The sequence below is a fragment of the Solea senegalensis genome, linkage group LG14, assembly GCF_019176455.1.
Source record: "Solea senegalensis isolate Sse05_10M linkage group LG14, IFAPA_SoseM_1, whole genome shotgun sequence".
Taxonomy (NCBI): Eukaryota; Metazoa; Chordata; class Actinopteri; order Pleuronectiformes; family Soleidae; genus Solea; species Solea senegalensis.
Genome location: NC_058034.1, coordinates 21,002,021 through 21,028,468, shown reverse-complemented (window position 1 = coordinate 21,028,468; position 26,448 = coordinate 21,002,021). Strand labels below are relative to the sequence as shown.

The 26,448-nt window shown below is 40.8% G+C and overlaps 2 protein-coding genes across 4 annotated transcripts in view; both read left to right on the top strand.

Moving 5' to 3' along the window:
• The window catches only part of ptprfa (protein tyrosine phosphatase receptor type Fa), a 243,935-nt gene extending 237,627 nt beyond the window's left edge, over nt 1–6,308 (top strand). For all 3 annotated transcript variants that reach the window (XM_044043825.1, XM_044043823.1, XM_044043824.1), the window contains 5 exons: nt 2,703–2,829; nt 3,146–3,271; nt 4,650–4,804; nt 5,264–5,399; nt 6,127–6,308. In XM_044043825.1, the coding sequence (XP_043899760.1) occupies nt 2,703–2,829; nt 3,146–3,271; nt 4,650–4,804; nt 5,264–5,399; nt 6,127–6,195 (613 nt within the window). In that variant the 3' untranslated portion in view covers nt 6,196–6,308. The remainder of the gene's footprint in view (nt 1–2,702; nt 2,830–3,145; nt 3,272–4,649; nt 4,805–5,263; nt 5,400–6,126) is intronic.
• Nucleotides 6,309–10,462: 4,154 nt separating this feature from the next.
• LOC122780743 (lysine-specific demethylase 4A-like) lies at nt 10,463–25,809 on the top strand. The gene is made up of 23 exons (XM_044043962.1): nt 10,463–10,580; nt 12,333–12,496; nt 13,368–13,543; nt 13,632–13,746; nt 14,037–14,230; nt 15,585–15,634; nt 15,870–15,973; nt 16,055–16,192; nt 16,439–16,891; nt 16,955–17,127; nt 17,540–17,712; nt 18,329–18,735; nt 18,908–19,013; nt 19,122–19,306; nt 20,027–20,231; nt 20,330–20,406; nt 20,822–20,877; nt 21,045–21,153; nt 22,443–22,631; nt 22,738–22,908; nt 23,859–23,978; nt 24,834–24,926; nt 25,449–25,809. Exons 2-23 carry the CDS (start codon nt 12,359–12,361, stop codon nt 25,587–25,589), a joined length of 3,573 nt encoding a protein of 1,190 aa, XP_043899897.1. The 5' UTR covers nt 10,463–10,580; nt 12,333–12,358; the 3' UTR covers nt 25,590–25,809.
• The last annotated feature ends 639 nt before the right edge of the window (nt 25,810–26,448 follow it).

Below are 26,448 nucleotides of genomic sequence, written 5' to 3'. Positions count from 1 at the left end.
TCCTCCTTCCCTCACAAGATGTGTTCATGATGTGACACAAGGAATTCTCACGGAGGTTAGCCAAAAGATGACGCCGCTGACAGCAGTTTAAAGGCTAACTTAACCTTCTCTTATGAAGATAACTTCGCCAATGAATGACTGATTTTTTTAAATGCCAAGAAGTTGGCTGAGAGCTCAGTGAAAGAGACAAGGAATCATCAGCAAATCACATTCAAACAACACGGAAAAAAGGTGGTTTAGGGCTTTAATTGCACTTTAAGTGTGGTTTTATGAGGTAATGATAAATATTTAGAGCTGTCTTTGCTGTGTTTACCACCAGACTGTTAGTGTCACCAGGAACCTGCCTGAGAAACAGATGCTCGTCAGTGCTGAGTTCAACCAATGAACAACAGGCTCATCTAATGAAGTCTTCAACTACTTAAGTCAATGATACTGTATCTTAAGAATGTTTCCTTAGCTATATTTAGCTTTTAGACAGAGTTTTCTGCCTGGAAACTAAGAGTTGCTGGTCCACTGCTGTCAAACAAAGGAATTAAAACACAAAAGATAACAAGATAACACATCAGAAAAATCAGTGTGGCCCTTTGTGCATTTTCTCTGTGGACTTTGGTGCAGAGAGTAAGCAGTTTACACAGCAACAGTCACAAAGAAATTCAGGATCCTCCGTTCTGTAGCTCTGCAGGTCCAACAACCCAGCAGCTTTGCTTCCTAAGTTTTTATGGTTGTTGTGTTTTGAAATATTCAAGCTCTGGCCCCAGACGCTGGTGCAGAGAGGAAATCCTCAGAGCAGGACAGCGACACACACACACACAGCAGTGCCTCCAGTCATCACTGGTACACACACACACACACACACACACACATCCCTGAGCTCTGATGGAATCAGGTAACAGAAAACACTGGAGCGCCTCTGCTGCATGGCTCAACAGTGCCACCAAGTGGTAGCCTGCTGTGTGTGACCCAGAGCTGGGTGGAGCAGCTGTGACAGCATCTGCCCTTAAACAGTTCTGTTAAAAAACACACACACACACACACACAAAAACAGTGCAACACCTGACTCTGCAAAAATCCATTGTGAGGGGAGTATAAAATGAAATATTTAACACCTGAGAGCTCCATTCAACAATTATGGGATGTCACTGAACTACTGTAATACTAATACGCTGTTAAAGGGATGTGGTGAAGGGTGAAATTCAGCTCAGCTGAATGTACTTTCTGTCCGCTTTGGCAGGAATGAGACAGAAAACCCCACGGTGCATTTCAGGTGACTTGGTGTAGATATTATATACAATTGTATTTCATATACAACCTGACAAGACATTGACAAAGTGCAACGAAAACCCCTTAACCACTTTTTTTTCAGCTGTAATCCAGTATATATGGGTAGTAGGTGTGGGTCAAAATATCAATGTGGTGATATATTGTCTTCTTCCCTCGTGTAATACAATAATTGATACACTAGTCAAATAATAGGTATTTTAATTCGTAACTTAAGGAGCTCTAAAGTAAACAGTCCCTGCCAGTTTCACTCACCGGGTGTCACTACTTCATGTCTCCTCATGATGGCGCTGCCCAAATGAGAGAGGGAAGCTTGGGTGGATGTGACCTGTTTCGCAAACTATCATAGAATCGTCGTATCGAGATATTATTTGTATCGTATTGTGCGGTACCCTGTGATGCCCTAATCGAGCTCTTATTCTAGCTGTTATATGTTATTTGTATTGAAATTATACATAATGGGATAAAAACATCGGTGTATCTACTGCCTCCCTCTGGTCAAACACCATCCATTGGCTTTTTTTAGTCCACTCTTGCTTCACTGGTACAAGCTTTAATCAGCGTCTTGTCTAATCAGTGTGTTTTTATTCGCCGAGTTTTATTGATAATAAAAACAATAATACTTTTATTTATATTGCACCTTTCACACATTAAATTACACATTAAGTGCTCAACAACACAAAGCACATCAGACAGGATGAAGTGCATAAATAGAGAAATACTTATGGAGTAAGGAAAGTGTTTCAGACTCCAATAAAATCCAAATAAAACACTTACAGACAGTCCTCCTGTCACCCTGTTTAACTAAAACATTTTTTGGAGACGTTTTTAAAACCATTACCAGAGTGAATATGTCTGAAGTGGCTGAGTAAGATGTTCCACATTCATTTATTTATTTTATTGAACCAACTCTGACTGTGGAGTTGTGACCAATCAGGTCCAGCCCTGAAGCAACCGTGACCAAGCGTTGCATCATTTCCAAACATCTCAATTAGTCGTTGTCCAGGCGCTTTTCAAAACAAAGCGAGCCGAGCGGTCTTTCCAAAGCCTCTGAGCTCCAAAAATGGGGACGTGTGGATGCCAGGCCTAAACGTAACAGATGATTTCTGTTTCTATAAATGCAAGGACCGTCTGTCTGACTGACTGACTGTTCAACGCACAACTATCCAACAAGTGGCTTGACAGTGTTCAAACTTGGCAGGTGCCAACTTTGACGCTGTGTTGGATAAGAAAGAGAAATGTGAACTTCCACCTCATTTCAGCCCTTGGACTCCATAGCTGGGTCTTCCAGCCGTGCATGTCCACGCACACTGACTGGGCTGAGTATAGAAAGAAAGAAAGAAAGAAATGGAAATGACATAGAGCGCAGTTCTGCCAGAACCCAGAGGAGTAAACACAGACTGTGTCTCTGTTTGAACTTGCAGGCAGCAGAGAGCATACATGGCCACCCAGGGCCCGTTATCTGAGACCACAGAGGACTTCTGGAGAATGTTGTGGGAGCACAACTCCACCATCGTCGTCATGCTCACCAAGCTGCGCGAGATGGGACGGGTGAGGCATCGCAACTGCACCACGGGTCACATAGTTAACTGTGAAACTGTAGCACACTGAATAACAACCAGCATGTTATAAGGACAGTTCAGGATGCATGAAGATGATGTTTTAAGAACATGTTTGCAGCTTTTGCCTCAACTTTAGAAAGCATTTTGTAAACCACTCAGCAAAGCTCATAGAGGAAATCTGTGATTTTACATCACGGCACGCACGAGTTGTTGAACCACTTTTGCTTTATTTCATGAATTCTATGTTTTAAATCCTTAGCTCAGATTTACCAAAGTGCCTCGCTGAAAATCTGTTTTTCCTTCAGGAAAAGTGCCATCAGTACTGGCCCGCAGAGCGCTCCGCACGTTACCAGTACTTTGTTGTGGACCCGATGGCCGAGTACAACATGCCTCAGTACATCCTGAGAGAGTTCAAAGTCACAGACGCCAGGGTGAGTTCGCTGTGCTGTCGTTGAGCGACGCCGTTGCCCTGTGTTTGCTTCAGTGCATACACACTTAGAAACACTATTTTTATAACAAAGAATGTTTGCGCTGGCTGAATGACTCATTCATTGCACATAAAGGTCTTTTTTTGTCTCTGTATTTTGGGATTTTTTTTTTTTCTTTAAATGGGAGGGTTTGGGTTGCATGTTCCTCACGCGGGGCACAGAGTTCAGAGGCGTGAAACTGGATCCACAACATCTGCCGATGATGCACAACTTGTCTCCTCGCACTACATTATTTTGTGCTCCCTGTGCTCCACGTTTACCTGTAAAGTGTCTGGAAGCTTTGGCCTCGTGCCCTTTGTGTTAAACCTCTGGCTCGTGAACGAGGTGCACGGGAGAAGACGAAAGTAGAAGAGGAAGAAGAGGAAAAAAGGAGAAGAATGCAGTGTTGCACCACTGAGAACAGCAAATGTTACAAAACACCGATAACAAACCATTACATGAGCGGGAAAATGCTGATGGGGACTAGAAAGTGATTTTAATATTGAAAAGAACCTCAAATGGATTGGTCTATTATCAAAATCCTTGACGATTAATTCAGTCATCTATGAATAATTGATGAATCTGTTAAAAATATATTATTATTATTATTATATAAATTGGCTAATTTCACATGATGTGCATGAAAGAAATGGGCTCAACTTTTCCTGAGATCTGAGCTCACACACCACACTGTGACGATACTTTGAATGAGGAACACAAGAAGGAGATTTATTTATTTATTTATTTATTCATTCATTTGTTTATTGCCTTTATTTAAACTCGGAAATATATTGAGGAGCAACTTCATTTACAATATAGCCGAGACAAAACACGATACATTTGAAAAATCCGAAATATCAAAAAAGTAAAGTGACAAAAATAATGAAAACAGAGGGGTCTAGCTAAAAACAAGAGCAGTTGGAAGTCAAATAAGATGCAATTATGGATTTAAATTGTCCTAATGGTAAAAGTGTGGTAAGTTTCAGATGGTTTTTGGAGAGTGTTCCAGGTTGCAGGTGCACAGTGAGAAAAACAGGATTTTCCAAATTCAGTGTCAACAGAGGGAACCTGCAGTGTGAGCCAGTCCTTTGAATGTGTATGATGGAGACTTGCACTAAAAGATACTAAAGAGTTAATATAGAATGTTAAGAGACCAGTGAGAACTTTAAAAATAAATAAAATCTAGTGTCTACGCCTATTAGACACATGATGTTTGAAAGTAAGTTTTTAATTTTATTAATTTATTATTAATTTGATATATAATGTGATAACGGCACATGAACACCTCGTTACCCACAGCGTCCTGACGATTTCTGTGTCCATTTCCCTTTGTGATTGTCAGGACGGTCAGTCGAGGACCATCAGGCAGTTTCAGTTCACAGACTGGCCAGAGCAGGGAGTGCCAAAAACTGGAGAGGGATTTATCGACTTCATCGGCCAGGTCCATAAAACCAAGGAGCAGTTTGGACAAGACGGACCGATCACTGTCCACTGCAGGTGAGTGAATGAAACCACACACAGACAGTGGAGTCAACACTTTTATTCACAATTGTAAACATAAACAATGTTTTAATGTCATCACTCAGCAAAGCGTGAGGAACTGTCTCCTCATTCCCACAGTCCTCACAGCTGTTTTTAAAACATCAGAAATGTCAGGACGGAGTTTGACAGGATGGACAAATGCGTTGTTGTTCAGTCCAAAGCAGCTGCTGACTGAAACGATCTTATAGCACATGGTCTGAACCGTGTCCAACTGCACTTTTCTTCTGAGTTACACAGCATATAATCTAAGCCTCAAATCAAACCAATCAGAGTTTCGCTTGTCGTTCGCTTTAAAAGACATTTGCACCTGTATGTGGTGCACTGCTATTTAAATATCTTCCCTTATCTTATCTTTGTATAAAGTGCTGCCGTGTGATGAACATGCTGCTTTGACAATAACGTGTTTTTCATCAGTGCTGGTGTTGGACGGACCGGTGTGTTCATCACCCTGAGCATCGTCCTGGAGAGGATGAGGTATGAAGGCGTGGTCGACCTCTTCCAGACGGTCAAGACGCTCCGAACTCAGCGGCCGGCCATGGTGCAGACAGAGGTACGGTGGGAGGAGACATGAGAGAATGGGACTTCAGTTGGTGTTCAGACATGTTTTCCTGAAGTGGTCCAGGAGAGGCTGTTATGTGAGAACACAAAAGCTACTTCAAAACATTTCCCACAACTTGGGCAGGTGGACGAGCGTCTTGTGACTGTGAACATTATTTGTCCTCGACAGTCTCCAGCTGTACTCTTTCAAATGTCTGGATCCAACATTTGGGACATTTTCTGGAGTTTTTTTTTTATCTTAAAACAGCTACAGTATAATCTCGTGAGTTTGGAGAGTTCAGGTTTCAGCGCTGCACACACTGCTGCGCTTTAGTGAGTCACCTGCTAAGTCGTGGACAGTTATGTGATTAACAGACGTTTATTATTAGCATTTATAGATAGATGTGGGACAGGTGGGACGGCACCCTAGTTCTACTCACTGTAATGGAGCTTTTCCACTATTTTAGATTTTATTTCCTTTGCTATATGTTGGAGATTAACGCGTGTTTTCAGGATTTTTTTTAACTGATCTACAGTTCAGCATCGTTGGCTTTGATTCTTGTGTCGGACGCTCATGACCAGTCAGTGACCGGCAGTCTGTTGACGTCACATTTTAGTATCGCCTCAGCTCGCTTAGAACCTCACCGGAGCAGGGACTAAAAAAAGAGTTGATCCGTGCCGTGCTAAAACTGTATAATGGAAAAGTGTCGCTGACTAACACCCTGTGTCTGTCTCTACAGGACCAGTACCAACTGTGTTACCGGGCTTCTCTGGAGTACCTGGGAAGCTTCGATCACTATGCAACATAACCCTGCCCAGACAGATAACCCTCAGAAGAATTTGGTGTCTCCTCTGAGCCATAATAATCCACTCAGCTCCAATCGGCCCCTGCAGTCTGATGAGGAGGTTACAAGGAAGATGGTGGGGGAGAGCAGGAACTGGAAACCCCCCCACCCCCAGCTGGACTGTACCATAATTCTGCCACAAAACCAACACCAAAACCTCCCAAACTAAAAAAAAAGAAGAAAAAACAACCACCCTGAAAGACTCGCGCCTCATTCTCCTGTCACCTCCCCCCCCATTTCTGCCTCCTCCCAATAGCAAAAACAATCTTTTTCTTTTCTGCTATTGTCATTTATATTCATCATTACTATGCTGTTATGGATATTTAGAAATGATTTTGTAATCACTTACACTGGTTACTATATGTCTTAATGGGTCTTTTTGTTTTTTTTTTTGTTTTTTTTGAATTTGCTTATCTTTTAATTATTTTTATTAGCACTAAGAACATGTATTTTCAACATGCTCCGATTTATTAATACCGCAGAGCTTATACTCACAGCTGCTAATCATTTTTATTTTCTACCATAGATATACAGTATATATATATGATAGTCTGACGTTATCATCGCTGCACTGGACCTGGTCAGCGGGGGGAACATCGTGGCTTTGACTCCCTGTCTTCACATCCAGCAGAGTGGTGACGGTGACATCGCAGATAAAATATACGCAGAGCTAAATACATCGACAAAGACTGGTCACCTGGAAACGGCCACCACAGATCTGAACAAACAAAATATGCTGTTGGATTCAAGTCAAATATGTGTGAAATATGTGTGACGACTTAAAATCCAAGTCACTGCATGAAAACAGAGAAGAAAACGACAAGTTCTCACTCATTTTGTACCAATTTATCCCCCGTGTGAGGGTCTCGGGGGCTGCTGGAGCCAATCCCAGCTGACACGTGGACGATGGAAGGAAACCGGAGAATCTGGATAAAAAAAGCCACGTGCAAACACACAAAGAACATGCTTGGGATTCGAACTGGTGACCTTCTTGCTGTGAGGCGACATTGCTAGCCACTACACGGCCCCAAGTTATTTTCTAGAATTCAACCAAGACTCAAAACAGAAAATGACCCTCATTTATGCATAATTTCATCATTTTATTTCGTCATAATAATCCAGTGAAAAGACTTAAACACACACACAGAATGGACCCATAATCAGATGGAGATTATTTTATCACCAACTGATGTAGTAGAAGAGAGCAGTGGATTAAATGGCTGGTAGACTGTAAGCAAAAGACTTATGGAGATGTGATATACCTGTTGGCTCCGCCCACACCTGCAGACAGAGACATCAACATGTGTTCAATGTTGTTTCAGTAGCATTTCCGTTCACATTTGGTCCCGTTATGTGTGTTTAAGGGCTCGTACACATGAGAGTGAGTTTAGGAGGATTTGGAAAGGTTTCCTTATCAAACCAGAACCAACAGAACCAGCATTTAGGAGCTCTTAACTGCTAGTTTTTAGTTGTTGTTTTTAAAACAGACCCCGGATTGAAAAAAACAAATCTCAAAACGCCACACTTGTTTACAACTAATACACAACGTTTGGAAAAAGATGATGTCATAAGCTCCACCTCGTGTCAAACATTCGCTGTCGTCATCTTCTACTTCTAGCGTTTGGAGTTTGGAACGAGCTGCATGAGCGCGCTCCATGTTGTCGTTACTTTACTGCAGCGTGGAGAGTCATTTTTGGGGGGTATCACGTGTTTATGAAAACATTTCTTGTCTTTACTTTTGAAAAAATTATGAAATTTGACAAAAAATGCGTTCATAGCGACGTAACCTTTGTCCATTTCTGTTTACAATGCTAATATTAAGCTTAAAGTTTTTGATAAGTGAGTGTGGAGAAGCTTGCAGTGGCAGGCTATACACTACACATAAAAATATAAGAATACAATGATATGCCCCACCCCCTTATGTTGAAGCCCCACCCCAAAACACTGGAAGTCATCTGGAGTGAAACGGTTCCGTTCGGCTGTACTTTCTCTGCCGTTGTTTGCCAACTTATGGCTCCCGCCTCAGCTTCTCTGCCTTTTTTAATGAAGACTGGTCATGTGACATGAGAGTGTGGGCGGGGTGTGTGTGTACAGGTGGACAGGTCAGATAGTCTTTCCATGAGGTCTGAGTGAAACAATGACTGTTTTAGTGTTTATTGCAGTACTGCTACCATTTTCCAGAAAACCTGATCTATTACTGGCTCTCGGGGCGTGAATTGGATCAGAGACAAATTACAGACCTAAGCTTTAAAACACGGTAATATACACTCCCCACTAATGTTCTTCCTGCTCGATGTCTTGATGCTGAATTGGGGATTTAAGTGTCACTATTAAATCACACAGTCTCAGATGAATATGGTTCATTGTTATTGTCTTTTTTTTTTTTTTTATCAATCAATTAGACTTACACTTATAGATCACTTTTCATACAAATATAAATTGTAGCACAAAGTGCTTTTACACGATAAAATCATAAGACCTGAGGGTTCTAAAAGACTTAAAGGGTTAAAGCAAGTCAGATAAAGACCATTAATTACTGGAAGAGCTTTAAAAAACAATAAAAAGGAGCTTAAAATTGATTCTGAAACTCACAGTTAGCCAATGCAGAGACTTGAGGATTGGTGTGATGTGTGCACACTTCTTGCGTACTCGTACTTTTCACAATATTTCCAGATGTTGTGTTGGTACAGTTCACAACGTACTGCACCAAACACCACACAGAGGAGTGAGTTTCAGTGTTAATTCCCTTTCATGACTTTCTGTTTGCACACATGGCTTCACCGAGACATGATGCACACAACGACGTTACTGGATCTGATGTATGATAATAGTACGGCTCTGCTACTTCGTCACTGTGTTGCAGAGGGACAGACGGAGGTTTTTTTTTGCGCCGGATGAGATGAGATGAGGAGGTTTTGGATAGAGTGGGAGTTTGTGCTGTTGTGGTCCTATCTGTTGTATACATGATCTGTTTTCTATTTGTTAATAAAAAGCAGAAAAAATGTCTTGAAAATCTTGATGTTAATAAACTTGACTGGGTTTGTAACAAAAGTGGTGGAGTCTTTCACTCAACGGTAAGTGGACGTGCGCACCCCAGATATGCCACTGGTGCCAAGAACCAGCGTTGGAACATGATCCGAGGTCCACCAGGATTCAGCAAGAGGTGAGTCTAACACTGGGCAGGTAATTTAAACTCAAATAAATGAGAAGAAAGTAACATGAACACAAGTCCGCTGAAACAACTACCACTATCAGTGCTTGTAAACTTCTGCACATACACGTGAATAGCAAAAGTGACGTGATTTGTCCTAGGAAGAATGTCATTGTGGATAACTTATATGTTCTTTATGACTTGGAAGAAGTCAATTACAGATATCTGTAATACATATCCAGTCTAGCTATTATATGTTAAAACGGCCACTTATACTTAAGGATTCAAAGATATCTGAAATTAAATTTTGACTAGGAGAAATAAAGATTTAGATATCTCTAAATACAATTTCTACTAGTCAGAATGTTATTGCAGCTATCTCTAACTTAATGCTATTCTGGATACCAAAAATGTTATGTTTAAACGGCTTGCCATAAGCGTCAGTATAATGTCATTAGGATTAGGAGTATAGGAGAATATATATATATATGTATATTTATATATATATGTATATGTACATATATGTATATATTTGTGTGTGTTTTTGAAGTGCTCAGCTATGTGTTGAGAAAACCCTCAAAAGCACAAAAATGATTAATTATTACAAGTGTCTAATGTTGATGTCTAATGATTATCTTTCAGATATTAGGAAAGAGTTCCAGACGGACAGTGACTCCAAACCCGTGTCTATGTCCGGTCCATTGAGCTGTTGCAAGTGTAATTCCAAAAAGTGTATTTTCAAACAAATCAAATACAATATTTTTTAATGATTAAATCACTGTTGACACAGATATAATTCCTTACCAGGGTGGACGGAGCCAGGAACACCACTGGGAATCTCTCCATCGTGGAGAAACTAGGGACCCCTCTAACAGCATATTGCACAAGGCCCCCACAAAGCTCGAACCCGCCCTGGTTTCAGACCGTCCACTCCTCCCCAGCCTCAGGAAAATCCTGCCACTGCTTCTCTGAAACTACAACACAGCAGAAGCATGGGCTGCTAAACGGGGCGCCGTGATTGGCTGGTGGGAGCACATAAGCCCCGCCCCTCCGAGTTCCATGTAAACAAACACACACTGGGCATGCGTCACTGGAATAATGGAGGACTGTCTTCCCCACTCGAACTGATGATGTCGGTGTTTCTACTCTTCTACCTGTGACCCGCGAGTGAAAACAAGTCGTCGACACTTCAGCGCGCGTGAGTGAGTGTTTGTGACTTTTGTCGCTGCTCGGTTTTGTCGGAGCGAAGGAGCAACTTTGCGTGTGCACGCGCGTTCGAAGTGACGCTCTCCCTCGGCGTTTGCTAGTCGCGCTAGCCGTGAGCAGAGGCAGCTGTCACATCCCCGCACTCCGCTACACACTCAGCGGTCGCTCCTGCTCCCAATAAACCGGCGTCCGCTGTGGCGAGGCCGCACACGTTGAGTGTAGAAATGCCGTGTACTTCCGTGAACTCCTGAATGTGACAGTGGTTTGGTTTTTGTTGAACAACACTTTTAGTTTTCCAAAGAGGCAAGTACAAGCTATCGATCTCGTAGATAGCATTGTAAGCTAGCGGACAAGCGGATTTTTTTTTCCCCGTGAAGCGGCGCTGTCATTGGTCCACAGTGTCAGACAGACGTGATGCTCGGCCAATCACAGAGTGTGGAGCGGAAACAAACCTGCCTCATGTCCCGCCCCCAAGATTTCTCATGAAATGTTAGCTATTTTTCCAAGCTACGAGCAAAGTACAATACCACATTACGAACACAGTGCGAAGTCGCCTTGATAAACCATAACAATAGTAGTGATGTTTTATATGTATGAAACTAAGTTATTTTTGACAACTCCTGGACTGTTTTTATTTATCTTCTCAGTTTCATTGTTTATAAGATAAGATAAGATTTGATTAGGGTTTGTCACATTGTCACCGCAGCAAATACAGTAAAGGTAATAAATAATAAGCATACATTTGTACATGTGAAAGTACAATATAGAAAAGCATATTAACAATAAGAAGACGATAAATAGGTAAAATAGAATATACATTATAGACTTTTAAGTCTGTTATCTTATTTTGTTCAGTTTGTTTTGGCTTCTTTCCATTACTATTTATGTGTAAGTAGTAGGGGTGGGTCAAAATATCAATTTGGTGATCTTTTGTGATACAATAGGGTAAATCTTGATATTTTAATTAACAAATTAAGGTGCCGTAAAGTAAACAATCCCTGCCAATTGTCTCCTTGTGGTGGTGCTGCCCAAATGAATAAGGGAAACTTGGGTGGTGAAGAAAGCTTTGTTAAGAGATGCCCCATCCACGTTCAATACAAAGACTTTATGCATTTTGTTCTTTATGTTTTGAATAAATCAAGAAATCCTGCAATTTTAACGTTTTGCTTTCTTCAGTGAGACAGATATCATGATGTACAGCTAAAAGATTGTCTTGCCATATGTTGATTATCACAACATATGTATATGCACTTTCTGCATATTTATATATGGAAAAATCAGTACACAGAAAAATAAGACAACATTAATTAACAAAAGCAAAAATGGCAAAATTCAGGCTGGTACATCTTTTGGACTGAATAGTTTATCAATTGTAAGCTCTATCATTGAAAACGGTTTGATATTTTTATGTTGGGGTGTCAACAAATCTCTTAAATCTCGTCAAGAATTGAAATGGAATAGATTTTAATGGAATTGGAATTTAATTGAAGATTGAGATTCTGTAAGATTCACACCTCTAGAAGGAAGACTCCCGCCTAATACTATCAAGCTAAAAGGGGGTGTTTCTCTCCCTAATGGAATAGAGGTGGACATACAGTTGCTTAGCTTAGTTGAGCTACAGCCGTAGCGGGCACAGACACAGAGAGGGAGGTACAGGGGTGAAAAGATGTTGCTTTTAAAGTTATACCTTTAACTGTCCGTGTAACTAAAATGTCCATAATCACGTCTTTGTGTTTTCCAACAGAGTTGACGTCAAACTCTTAGGACAAGATGACCACAGACGCGCAAGCCCAAACTGACGCGTCCAAGGTGATGACGTTCACACCCTCGAAAGAGGAGTTCAAGGACTTCAGCCGTTACATTGCCTACATGGAGTCACAAGGAGCTCACAAAGCTGGAATGGCTAAAGTGAGTAGCGTCTGTGGATTCATCAAATTATTATAATTTACTGTATCGATGGATTGTTTCCATGAAATCAATCACAACAGTTGGGAGTTGGAATAATCCACAGCTGAACGGAAGTTAAGATTTGTCAGTTAACAAATCATTCTGTGAAGAAAAGGAAGAAATGGGTGAAAAATTTTGGATTTAATATTTGCATTCATCAAGTTTAAAATACAAGTAGATGACACTTTTAAAACACAGTATTGCTTCTTGCTTAGGAAGTGTGAACAGCAGGCCAAAACAGTTTATGGCGGTTTTTTCATAGCTCACACAATCTCAGATTGACAGTTTTTTCCCATTTAACAGATATAATCATAACAATGAAGCAACTCATTGTTTTTCCTCTTTAATTCATTTCCAGGCTTTTGCTTATCAAGGGCAAATTTAATTAACAACCCAGAATTGCACATAATTCCATCTGTCACAGCCTCACTGCTAAGAAATTAACACTAGGTCTACAGTGAAAGAAAAATGTGTAAGGGGAAGAATCACATGAAGTCATTGTGGAGCAATAATGAGGTGGTGCTCAATGGTCTTACTTAATAGAAAGAAAAGGACAATATACAGTCAATACTGAAGAAGAGCAGAGAGTAAAGTTTGCACGCTGCAAAATTTAATGGCACTAATTCCAATTTTTGATTCACTTTGTAATTAAAAACATCCACTTTACCTTTTTGTCAAAGACTGTTGACTGACTTTCAGTCATAATAATTCATCGAAGCAATGAGCAGCTTTTCTTTGGTTTTATTGTTCAAAATTTCCATATTAATGTACCTCAATTAATCTGATAGGTCACAGGATGTGATTTTGTTTCTGTCACCTCCTTCTCCTGCAGGTTATTCCACCTAAAGGCTGGAAACCCAGGCGAACGTATGATGACATCGATGACCTGGTGATTCCTGCTCCCATTCAGCAGGTAGTGACGGGTCAGTCAGGGCTGTTCACGCAGTACAACATCCAGAAGAAACCGATGACCGTCCACGAGTTCCGTAAAACCTCAAACTTGGACAAGTCAGTTCACATTGTTCAAATGTTACCTGTGAAGTCGAGACACCAGATTTTTCTTTCTCTTAGAAGCTCACAGCGTTTCTCCTTCTAGGTTCTGCATTCCCAGATATGTGGATTTTGATGAGCTGGAGAGGAAGTTCTGGAAGAACCTGACCTTCAATCCACCCCTGTATGGGGCTGATGTTAGTGGAACGCTGTACGATCCTGTGAGTGGTTAAAAAAAAACATTCAATTTTATGGAGACACGTTCAACATTTTCCATAATTTCTTGTGTCCTTGATCAAAATAGCTTGCATTTTTCCATCAGTGCTGCTGTGCCACATCCACACTCCTCTGTTTTCACTTTAAAAACACATCACACATCTGCTACAAGGACGAGTTTTAAAATGCTGTTGGCTCCATTTTAGTTTGAAAACTCAGGGGCAGCTTTTTAAAATCAAAGCATCAAGGTATTATGTATTATATATAGCCTTACCATACTGTCTCTCCTCCACAGGATGTGACTGAATGGAACATAGGTTGTCTCAACACCATTCTGGACACCGTGGAGAGTGAGAGTGGCATCAAGATCAAAGGAGTCAACACGCCATATCTGTACTTTGGGATGTGGAAAAGTGCCTTTGCATGGCACACAGAGGACATGGATCTGTACAGCATCAACTACCTACACTTTGGAGAGCCCAAATCCTGGTATAGTTCAACTTTTTTTTAAAGAGTCTCCAAAATGCTTTATAGTCAAAATCACACAGTAACACATTCAGTGATTTGTGATTTGGGTTACAATAGTTGGCCATCATAAAATGTGGGTCGCTGTCCCAAACAGATATGACGTCATGAAATTTGAGTAAAGGGTGGAGGAAGCCAGACCCAGGCCTTTTCTCAGTATCCATACTTGTCCGCACCTGTGCGTACTTGCATACTCCCGTTCTTGTGAAACGTCATCAGCCTCAGTCCAAGTTCTGTTCCAATTCTCAAGTACGCGAGCAGTGAGTACGGTTCTCGTTTTAACAAGTATGCATCGGGTGGTGACTAGGGATGTCCTGATACAACTTTTTCACTTCCACTACAATACCGATATTGCAGCCTTGAGTATTAGCCGATGTCGATCCGATACGATATCAGCACGAATCATACATACTTTAATTACTTATTTTGTAGTGTGGAATGTTAGAATAGGCTTGATCAAGTGATATTACTTAAACAGAGAACAGCTTCGTAGCCTTGTAGCTTCGACGGAACATAGCAGCAGATAATACAAATATAAACCTGAAATAAATATTTTTCTCTGTCCCGGAACACAGTTTTAAGATCATTTGAGGCGAGAAATTAGTCATTTAGAATTCAAACATGTGGTTTGTCTATTGACGTTGTCGGAGTTGATCAGCTCCGCCTCTGCGGACGCTCGGTGCTCACAGTGCCCAGTGCAGAGCAGCGTTACCTCGGCCTGTCCTGATGGAATGATCCGCTGACTGAGACATTAGATGCTTGGTGTGATCCATAGATTTGTTGTTGATGTGTTATTTTGTTTTTAATGTAAATGTTTTGACCTGACAGCACAGTTTGAAAGTTTGTATATTATTAATGTTTTATTTATTTTAACTTTAACTTTAATTTTAGATTTATATTAAAGTCGCACAGTCAATGTATCTGTATTTAAATATAATATGTAAATACATATGTGTGTATATATATATACTACTGCTGTAGTATATCTATTTTCTTTTTTTTAAATATTTAAATTGTGAAAATAATAATATATTAGCATTTATTAAAAGTATTTCATATGTTCAAAATGAAACAAATAAACGTCAATGTACAGCACTGCATTTTAACATTGGTGATAATGGTGTTACAGAGAGAGCTCAATATTTTCTCAGGTGGTACAAAAAGGTTTGAGAACCACTGGTTTAGAACAAATTAAAAGCCCTCGCAGAGAACAAGCAGAGGTCTCATTTAAAGTATAACAATACTGATTAAAGAAGAGACAACGTTCGCTTTATTGCCATCATGAGTCGTGACGTGTTTGTACTTTTTTTCTCCTCAGGTATGTGGTTCCACCAGAGCAAGGGAAAAGACTGGAACGACTTGCCAAGGGTATGTAATATGTATGTGTACTGTATGTATTTGTAGGTTCTTGCACAACTCCAATTCCAATTATTCACCCTGCTGATTCTCTAATTTTAATAAATGGGTGCCACAGGTCTATTAGAAGTTTTAGGGAATTTTTTAGGGAATGTGTACATGTTCCACCAAATGGTCTAAAAAGATATGATCACCAGAACAGAGCATCCGCTGTAATGATGATGTTCATGGTTTTCTGTATTTTCAGGTTTCTTTCCAGGAAACAATCAGAGCTGTGAAGCCTTCCTGCGCCACAAGATGACTTTAATTTCACCCTCAATTCTGAAGAAATACGGCATACCATATGAGAAGGTGAGCCTCCATTTTTTTTTGTTTACTTAAACAAAAGCGGAATTCAGCTCTCATAATGCTGTGTGTTGTGTTTTTATTCAGGTCAATCAGGACGCGGGACAGTTTGTTGTGACCTTCCCGTTTGCTTATCACGCTGGTTTCAACCACGGCTACAACTGTGCCGAGTCCACCAACTTTGCCACCAAGCGATGGATTGATTACGGCAAACAGGCAACACTGGTAAAATATAATGATCTGGGAATGTTAATTTAGTGATTAATCCCATGCAAAAAACTTGTATATTGAATGTACTAGTGGTGAACTTTGGCTATATTCAAAGATTCAAATATAAACCAGAATATCAGAATTACTCACGAGAATACTGCCAACCATATTAAAGAAATATAGCTTTTTCTCAAAGCACTTTTTGAACTTGTCCCAGTACAACAGTGTGACTGAATCTTCCTTTTTTCATTTTCCTTTCAGTGTTCGTGCCGTCAGGACTCTGTGAAGATCTCCATGGACGTGTTCGTACGCAAGTTTCAGCCCGAGCGCTACAAGTTATGGAAAGCAGGGAAAGACACCGCACCCATCGATCACTGCAAACCCACACCAGAGGCTGCAGAGTTTCTGAAAGATGAGCAAACACAGGCCTCTGAAGCTGTGTCTGAGGACAGCACTAGTCTGGTCCAGGAGGACAGCACAGATCCGGTCAAAGAGGACAACTCTGGTCCAGTCCACGAGGACAGCACAGATACGGTCAAAGAGGACAGCACAGATCTGGTCAATGAGGACAATTCTGGTCTGGTCCACGAGGACAGCACAATTCCCGTCAAGGAAGACATCACTGATCCCGTCAAGGAAGACATCACTGATCCCATCCAGGAGGACATCACTGATCCCATCCAGGAGGACATCACTGATCCCATCCAGGAGGACATCACTGACGAGGACAGCACAATTCCCGTCAAGGAAGACATCACTGATCCCGTCAAGGAAGACATCACTGATCCCATCCAGGAGGACATCACTGATCCCATCCAGGAGGACATCACTGATCCCATCCAGGAGGACATCACTGATCCCGTCAAGGAAGACATCACTGATCCCATCCAGGAGGACGTCACTGATCCCGTCAAGGAAGATATCGCTGATCCTGTCAAGGAGGACAAAAGGTCTGGATTTACTCCTCATTTTTAAATGTCTTTACTGTTATTGATGAGAATTTGAGACCACACTAAAAGAATGTTGTTCTCTTTGTGGCATGGACCCGAAACCAGAAGTTAACATTGTGTCAGTGCAGGTGATGCAGACCTGCTCAGGCTTTGACAGAAGGTTGAAGGTTGAGATCCTACATTGTGTTGCTTTAGAGTACAATTTAATTGTTCATAATATTATATATTACATTTTGCACCAATGAAACCAGCCCAACCAGTTTTCTCAGAAAAATGCCCACTCGATTCCTTGTGGCAATGATGTGGTGAACACTGAAGACTCCTTGTTAAACATTGGCACATAAACCCAGTGAACACCTTTACTTAACTTAAAGGTTGTTGCTTGTCTTGACGTGTGTCTCTCATTCATCAGCCCAAAGACTCAGACTGGGACAAGGACTCGAACTGGGACAAAGCGTCAGCTTGAAGTAGCTGAAGATGTCAAACCTGAGGTGACGGTGAAGGAGACTGAGGAGGTGGAGTCAAAGAGAGCGAAGCTGTCCCGCAAAGAGTCTCCAGCTAAAGTCCCTGTCAAGCCAGAAAAAGGTACTGAACTGTCTTCATTTCTTTCAGTTCTTTTAGTGTTGACATTTTGTTTTATATTTAGAATAAGAACAAACATGGGTAAACATAGCACAAGTAACCCTACAATAAAGCAAAGGACTTTAAGTGTTTCTTTAGTCAAATGAGGCACTGACAGTCACCGTCATTGCAGGCTATACTTAAGCAGACTTAATTAGACTACATTGTGTGAGTTAATTTTGTGATTGTGATTGTCTTTAATCTATAAAAGCTTTTATTTATTGTGCTAGGATGCAGAAATACCTAAAAAAAGAACTAAACACAGTCTCAATTTCAGACCAGTCATGTCTTTTATCATATTATGGGGAATAACTTGTGTGATGGGAGCAATATATAGCTTTAGATTGTGTCTACATTTGTGGATATATCTTGCAAAATGTTCCAATATTTAATTTATTTATCAAATTCTTGAATAATCCCACCAAATTGGGTGAAAAGCTGTCCAAACAGGGCTGAGTGTCTTACACACAATGGACTGCAACTGTGTGAATCAACAGTGGCTTTATAATCATTCACCTACAAGTATTATCAGCCTCAGTATTTTGCAGAAATTGAACAATTTCTCTCTTTTTACCCCCAGACGCCGTAAACATCAAGTCAGAGCCTAAGAAGGAGAAGGACACCAAGCAGCTAACGAAATCTCAGTCTAAAGCCAGTGCTAAAAAAGGCTCAAATCGACGAAGCCCATCAAAAAAAGAGAAGAGCAGTGAACCAGCTGCTGACGTCTGTCCTCCTGAGCCTGTCGAGAGCCAAACGGTGGCTCTGAGCTCGGGGGAGGAGGTCGCCGCCGGCAGAGTTGAGCCTCCGCTGGACAACGCCTGCAGCCCGGCACAGAAACAGTTTCAGAGGACGCTGAGCCCCGCAGATGTCCTGCATGTCCACAGCTACGCCAAAGGAGACTACGGAGAGGGAGATGTCCCACTCAAGGAGGACAAAAAGACGGAGGAGGACGATGACGACAGTGAGGCGGTGCAAGACAGCAAAGCAGTGAGCAGACTGTTACACACAGAAATCACAGTTCAATATTATGCCATTCATGGCTCGTGATACAATACAGTACATTTTGGAATTTCCATGTATCCTCTCTGACTGTCTTAAGAGTTTATCACATGGTGTTAATATATCGATGCTGACACTAACAGTGGGCGTTGTTCTCCAGCAGGTGGCAGAAGAGGCCAGTGAAGATGGAGAGGTGCAGTCAGAGACTGATCTCGGACAGCTGCCAGGCCACCATCCACTCATTAAGGACGGCATGAGTGATGACGGTATGTTCATGTTCAGTGTCGTTCATGATTACACAGAAATGCAACTCAGGTGTCAAACAATACGACCTCTGTAGTTGTTGAGTTTTAATTGTTGTTGTTGTTGTGCAGAAGCACCAGAAGTGACTCCTCCAGTAGAGGAGGGTGGCCTAGAAGGGGAGAACTGGGCAAAGCCCCTGACTCACCTGTGGCAGAGCAGACCTCCAAACCTGAAGAAAGAGAGAGAGTACAATCAGCGCATGGGCTCCAAACCGCCATACTGCTCCATCTGCTTGTTGTTCCACACGTACCAGCAGGTAAACATGTCTCGACAGTCCCTTTAATCGTTATATACTTGCAGACCCCACAGCCGTCTCTGGAATAACTTAAAACTGACTAAAAGTAGTCGGCCTCCCATCATCGTTTATTCTTCAGATCAGGTTTTGACTCAATGACGTGGGGAGAAATTATGGTTTCTTTACTTAATGTTATTCAGATATTATCATGGAAGTTCAAAAGGATTAAGATCAGGACTGTCAGAGGATCATTTCAGAATAGTTCAGTTTTTATCTGAGACATTCTTGGGTGTTTTTTGTTGTTTTTCACCCCAGGATGCCTAGATAGTCTGAGAATTTATTGTGCCCTGCACAGATTCAAGGCGGCAAAGCAGAACGTAGCAACACAGCATCATCACTTAACCAAATCTCCTTCATGTTTCACTGTAGCTATGGTGTTCTCTTCGTTGAGAGCTTCATTTTTCTCGCCACGAATGCAAATTTAAGAACGAACAGCTCCAAATATGATGCATTGCAACTTCTTGTCGGGACATCCCGTTATTTACCAGTCTGACCAGTGATTATGTCATGTGATCAGATTAAGCAAAGGTTTGCGTGCACCACTAACATACCTGCCTTGTGGAGGAGTTGCCATTTGTCCAGAGAACGTGTCAACTTTCAGAAAAGTCCATAATCCCAATATGATCTGACGTGTTTCAGTCGTATAAGCTGTGTGTCTCCATGTGCTGTGTCTGTGCTCAGACTGAACGCGCCAACACTTCAAACAGTCCAGTCATGGCTCCCGGTGGACGGATGAGAACCAAACCTCTGATCCCAGAGATGTGCTTCACCACCACCACAGAAGACGACGCGGAGAGCGAGGAGCAGTACGTCACACCTCACCTGGAGGAAGACGGCACTAGCCTCCTCATCAGCTGCTCCCAGTGCAGCATCCGGGTCCACACCAGTCAGTACACAAACACCCCAACTGATCCACAAGTGTGTCTGTATGTGTCACATATTTGCAAACCCACCTCACTGCCTGTGTCTGTGTGTTCGTTCCAGGCTGTTATGGAGTGGATCCAGCCAGTGTGAGCAAGGAGTGGAAATGTGCTCGCTGCAAGGCCAACGCCATGACTGAGGTCAGTGAGAAGTACTTGCATAATGGTACTTGTCAAAGCAGAATATTGATACAAATACTTCTAGATCCCAATCTACATGGTGACTTTTGTAACTGTAAGTTAAACTAAAGTTAATCAAAAGACCATTAGGGTACAACAAAAACAAGTCCAGTCCAGTTTATTGCTGGTAGCTTCATTCGCTCATCATTTACCACTTTATTCTTCACGTGAGGGTCGCAGGAGCCAATCCCAACTGACGTAAGGCGAGAGGAGGGTTACACTACTTCCGCTCCAAAGCAGATGGTTTTCATTATATTAAGAGCAGCATTAAACTGACTTTTTAGTGTTTTTTGTTCTTGTACTGGGAGAGATTTAGCTTTTCCTTGTTTGTCAGGACAGTTGATTGATGATGTGTTATTACTATTTTTATTTGCAGAACTGTTGCTTGTGTTCACTGAGAGGTGGAGCTTTGCAAAGGGCCAACAACAGCAAGTAAGTGTTTCCTCTCATCTGCAAAATATCGGACACTGAACTTTGAAGTTCAGTCCTTTGAGCATTAGAATGGATAATATTTACTCCACAGTAGTGAAGCACCTGTTGAAGCTGTGTGTGTGTGTGTCAGTCAGCTCTTCACAGGTGTGTGTGTGTGTGTTTCACAGGTGGGTACATGTGTTGTGTGCACTTGCTGTGCTGGAAGCACGTTTCGTGAACGTCACTGAAAGAAGTCCTGTGGATTTAAGTGGAATCCCACTGCAGAGATTTAAACTGGTGAGTCTAGTATTAGTATTATTATTATTGTTGTTATTATTATTGTTGTTATTTTACCTGATTTATATCACAAAGAGCAGGTATACATATTTATAGATAAACAGTTATTTTCACAATGGATTATTCTGTTGTTTTTTCTAGATTAATTGTTTGGTCCACATATTGTTAATTGTTTTAATTACTAATTACAACTGAAGTTAATTAGTTCAGTGATTTTATTTGTTATATGGAGCAAAGAAAACTGAGAACATTCCTATTTAAGAAGCTGAAAACTGAAGAGTATTGTATTATTAAAAACACTCAAGCTGATGAATTGATTGTCGCAATACTTAAAACTCTATTAACCTAGTAATCAATGAATGAAAAAAAAAATTTAAATGTTTCTGGTGTGCACGAGAAAGTATCTCGTGCGCACCAGAAAGTATCTTGTGTGTCCCCGAACGCAGTTTTAAGATCATTTGAGGCACAAAGTTAGTCATTTAGAATTCAAAAATGTGGTTTGTGTATTAAGGTATGACAGTGCGCGGCGCAGAGCAGCGTTACCTCCACCTGATGAAATGATCCGCTGACATCGCTGTCATTAGATGCTTGGTGTGATCGATAGATTTGTTGTCGACCCGTTATTTTGTTTTTAATGTAAACGTTTTGACCTGACAGTTTGAAAGTTAGTATATTATTAATGTTTTATTTATTTTGACTTTGAATGTCAGCTGAGATTGGCACAGCATTTTTCATTTCATTCACTTGATTAAAAACAAGCTCTTGGGATTTTCCAGTTTTGTAAATGTAAATATATTCTGGTCTCTTAGCTCCATATGACAAAAAATGTAATACAAATTGAATAATAAATGTGGTTTGTGGACAAAATAAGACAACATTTAAAGGTTTTTAACATTTTATTGACCGAAGAAAATAAACAGATTAACCTCGTCAAGTCCTAGTCATTATTATTATTCATCATCATCATCATCCTCCACTTATCCGGGGCCGGGTCGCGGGGGCAGCAGTTTCAGCAAGGGACCCCAAACTTCCCTTTCCTGAGCCGCATTGACCAGCTCCGTCTGAGGGATCCCAAGGCGTTATTATTATTATTATTATTATTATTATTGAACTGTCATATTTTCTCTTCAAAAACACTGTTCCGTTTCTGTCTGAGTTGTCAGACCAGCACTCATTATTTTATTGAGTGCTTTTTATTATTATTACGAACAAGATTTAATATAATTGTACTTGTTGAATGATTTTGAAACCAGCGACAGTTTCCCGAGCTCTGGGTTTCTCTCTGACAGAAATGTTACTACTGTAAGAAGCGGATGAAGAAGGCGTCTGGCTGCTGCGTGCAGTGCTCTCACGGCCGCTGTCCCACTGCCTACCACCCCACCTGTGCACAGGCTGCTGGGGTGCTCATGCAGCCAGATGAATGGCCCTTCGTGGTCCACGTCACCTGCTGTCGACACAAAGGCCCGGCTCAGATCGAGGTAAGGAGCAGAAGCACAGGAGGATTTGATGATCCATCTTCTCCTCTGCTATGTTGTGAGTGGAAGTGTTTGTCTGAGCGGTTTGCTGCGTCTTCTTCTCCTCCAGCGCAACAAAGCAGCCATGCACGAGCTGACCGTGGGACAGAGGGTGATATGCAAGCACAAGAATGGCCGCTACTACCAGTGTGACGTGGTGCAGCTGTCTAAAGAGACGTTCTACGAAGTCAACTTCGATGATGGCTCGTTCAGCGACAATCTCTTTCCTGAAGACATTGTGGTAAGTGTCTCCAGTTTATCTCGGTCTTGTCGTGCAACTAATTAAACAGAACGATCATTTAACTTGTAATTGGGAACATTGTCTCAAGTTGCAGTTGTAGCTTGGACTTCCTCATATATGGTGAGGTGATGTGAGACCTTGTTAGCTACAAACATTAGCTGCAAACATTTGACTCATCTCTAAGAACACAATCCGTGTGGAAATATGAAGACAAGGAACAAGATTTCTAGCCTTACAACTATTGTTTCCCCCAAAAGCGACTTCATCACCAGACTTTATAGCCCATGGGTTTGTGGTTTTAGTTTTCTGAATTCAGGCATCTGAAGGTTAGTGGTAGAGAAGATTTTCTTCCTACTAGAAGGTCAGGGGCTCAATCCCCAGCTCTGCTAGTCTACATGTCCTTGTGTCCCTGTGTAGTACACTTTCGCATACACATAATAAGACTAAAATTTTTTTTTTTTCCTGTGTAATAGTGATATTATTTTGTATAATCCTCAGAACAGTCGTTTCAATGTATGCCATTCCCTGTATCCTCTGCACAAATACCAGCTTTATAAAAAAAAAAACATTATCAGATATCAGCACAACAGGCGAAGATCCTTCGATATCACTAAGGTCTGAAACAGGAGGCTGAATATGCTGCTACCTCCTTGACTTCTACGCTGGGGCTCTCTCCTACTACTAATTATTTCTGTTTATTTATTTTGCTCAGTGAAAAAAAAAAAGGTATCTCAGCATTAAAAAACCTCAGTTTCAGGTTCATTCTTAAAGTTGCAATGTAAAGGTCATCACCTTTGATACGTATTATATCATGAAACGATTATCTTTAAACATGGAAGTGAACATTTTGAAGTTGAAACAGTAACGTTTATAGATTTACACTTTGATGAGATAACTTGATACAGTGTATTTTAGCTGAGAAATGCTTCTCTGTGTGTGTGACCTGTTAGAGCAGAGACTGTGCTCAGCTTGGACCTCCACCCCAGGGTGAAGTGGTTCAGGTGCGATGGACGGACGGCCTGGTGTACGGGGCCAAATTCGTGGCATCTCATGTCATCCAAATGTACCTGGTAAGAACTTGTTTGTCCTTGGTTGTGTGTTTTGTGTGACATGTCTTTACTGAAGGGAAAGATGCCTGCAGTTATGGAAAGTATTCAGATCCATCAGTGTTCAGCAGAGGATGTTTGGTCTTGCCATGTTTCACACTCCAAAACAGCTGCATTACCTTCCTAACTGTGGCTTTTTTTCAGTCCTCTTGCATCCACTGAAACTGAGTTAGTCCATTTATAATGTTGTCCCATCTCTGCAGAGGTCATGTGACACTCACTGAACTCACATGAACAGCAAACACAGCCGGAGTTTGTTTGGGTCAGAAATTTTGTTTTATAAGGCTTAAAACATTTTTGTAATTGATTTGTTGCATAAACAAACTTGAAACACATGTTTATATGTTAGTAACTGTTAACCATCTACAGGATAGTCCTACATGCTGTCCACAAGGGGGAGCTGGTGTCTGTCTTGTCTTTCCAGGACCACATGATTTATTTATAATCTCATATATTTGACATTTTAAAATGCTCAACAAATCAGATTGAGGCAAATATTAAAAACTATAGACACATACAGTATAGATGGAAAAAAACAGTGGATAATCAGTTAAATTATAAAATGTATTGATAAATTGTGTATTACACTTGTTTTAAAAGAGTTGTATGCTTATGCAGTTTTGTTATGTTCACAGCTCTTGGATAAAAACATTGTATTGTACTATTGTAGTAATCACAGAAAATATGTGAATAATTGCAGTGTTTTATTTATAGTTGTGTATTCAAATAATCATGACATACGATAACCAAATCTTTAGAAATGATGTGTTTAGACTCTGTTTGTGTCCTGACTGATCTTTGCTTTGTGTGGAAACTCAGGTGGAGTTTGAGGATGGGTCACAGCTAACGGCCAAGAGAGACGACGTCTACACTCTGGACGAGGAACTGCCCAAGAGAGTCAAATCCAGACTGGTGAGTACAAAGCAAAAACCCCACTTAACACTGACTGTAGCTACAATATTACCCCAGAGGTAAGGTAGCATGAGAATAAACTGACTTCTGCTTTGTTAATGAAAGATAACAAAAACACAGAAATGTACTATTTTGAAATCTTTCAACTAGTTTGAAACAAACTTAAGATGACTTAATTCACATGTTTATCCCCAAATTTGAGTCGGCTCACTGGGCTTCTTCTCTGAGAAATCAGAAATTAATCAAGCACAAGATGTATACTTCATGTATGACAATAATAATTATATCTAAGCATTTAAAATACCTTTTTTGGTGAAATAGCTTCTACATACTGGTGTATTAACCATTACAGAAACAGAAAAAATGATTTTGATTATTTTTACATTACTAAAGCTGTTAATTTCGGGCAGCTGTGGTCTAATACATATGTTGACCACTGTATATTTCACCGTAATCTTATAAAACTGTTTAAAACCAGTGAAAGACAGTAAAGTGTCTCTGTGTCTGTGTCTGTCCCTGCAGTCCAAAGCATCAGACATGAGATTTGATGGCATCTTTGAAGAGAAGGAGATCATCAAGGCGTCAAAGAGACAGCGAGTCATCAACTCACGTTACAGGGGCGACTACATAGAGCCTGTGATTTACAGAGCCATCATGGAGTAACGCTCACACACACACACACACACACACACCAGCAGCACTGACACACGGAACTGTGCTCACTGTACCTTAACGTAGCAGTTAGCCACTGAGAGAGTGTAGCTCCACGTGACTTCCTTCAAGCCCCGATTTAGACTGTTCTACTTTTTACTTCTCATTATTTTCTATACATCAAAGAGAATTCTGTTGTATTTTGTTTGTTATTAAAAGCAGCTGTGTAGTTTTTTTTTTGTTTTAATAGGACTCCACTCAGCAATGTTAACATTGGCATTCAACTTGGTCACATTTACCAGTAAAACACCCATAAATAAGAGCAAAAGAGACGAGGCATTTGAGTGTACTGGAGCCTAAAGCCGCGAGTTTATAGCAGAATATTGTTCTTGTGTCATTTGTTTCCTGCTGCCATCAGTGCCTATGACAAGAAATCTGACTGGTTATCAAAGGAGAAACGTTTAATTCATTTATGTCCACACATTTATGAAGGTGACAGTTTCTTAAAGGTTCATTGTGAAGTTATTCGTGGTAATGTGTAGTAACTCAATTTACGATGATGACAAACCCAGCTGACAGAAGTGTGTGTACTATGTTAACTGACTAAGATCACCATCGACCAGTAGACCGAAAATACTGAGCCTGGCCTGTTTTTATAGGTTTGACTAAGACGGAAACTTTCTTAAAATTTTCCATATTAGTTGTTTACACAAAAACAAAATGGTGGCATTTCACTTGGTTTCCCTCGTTCTCTGAAAGAAGAGCTGTTGCTTTCATATTTGTCATTAGTAGAAGAATGTACCATTTATTCTTTTAAGTACTTCAAGATAAGGTTAGAGGTACTAAATTTTTCAATTCTGTCTATTCATTC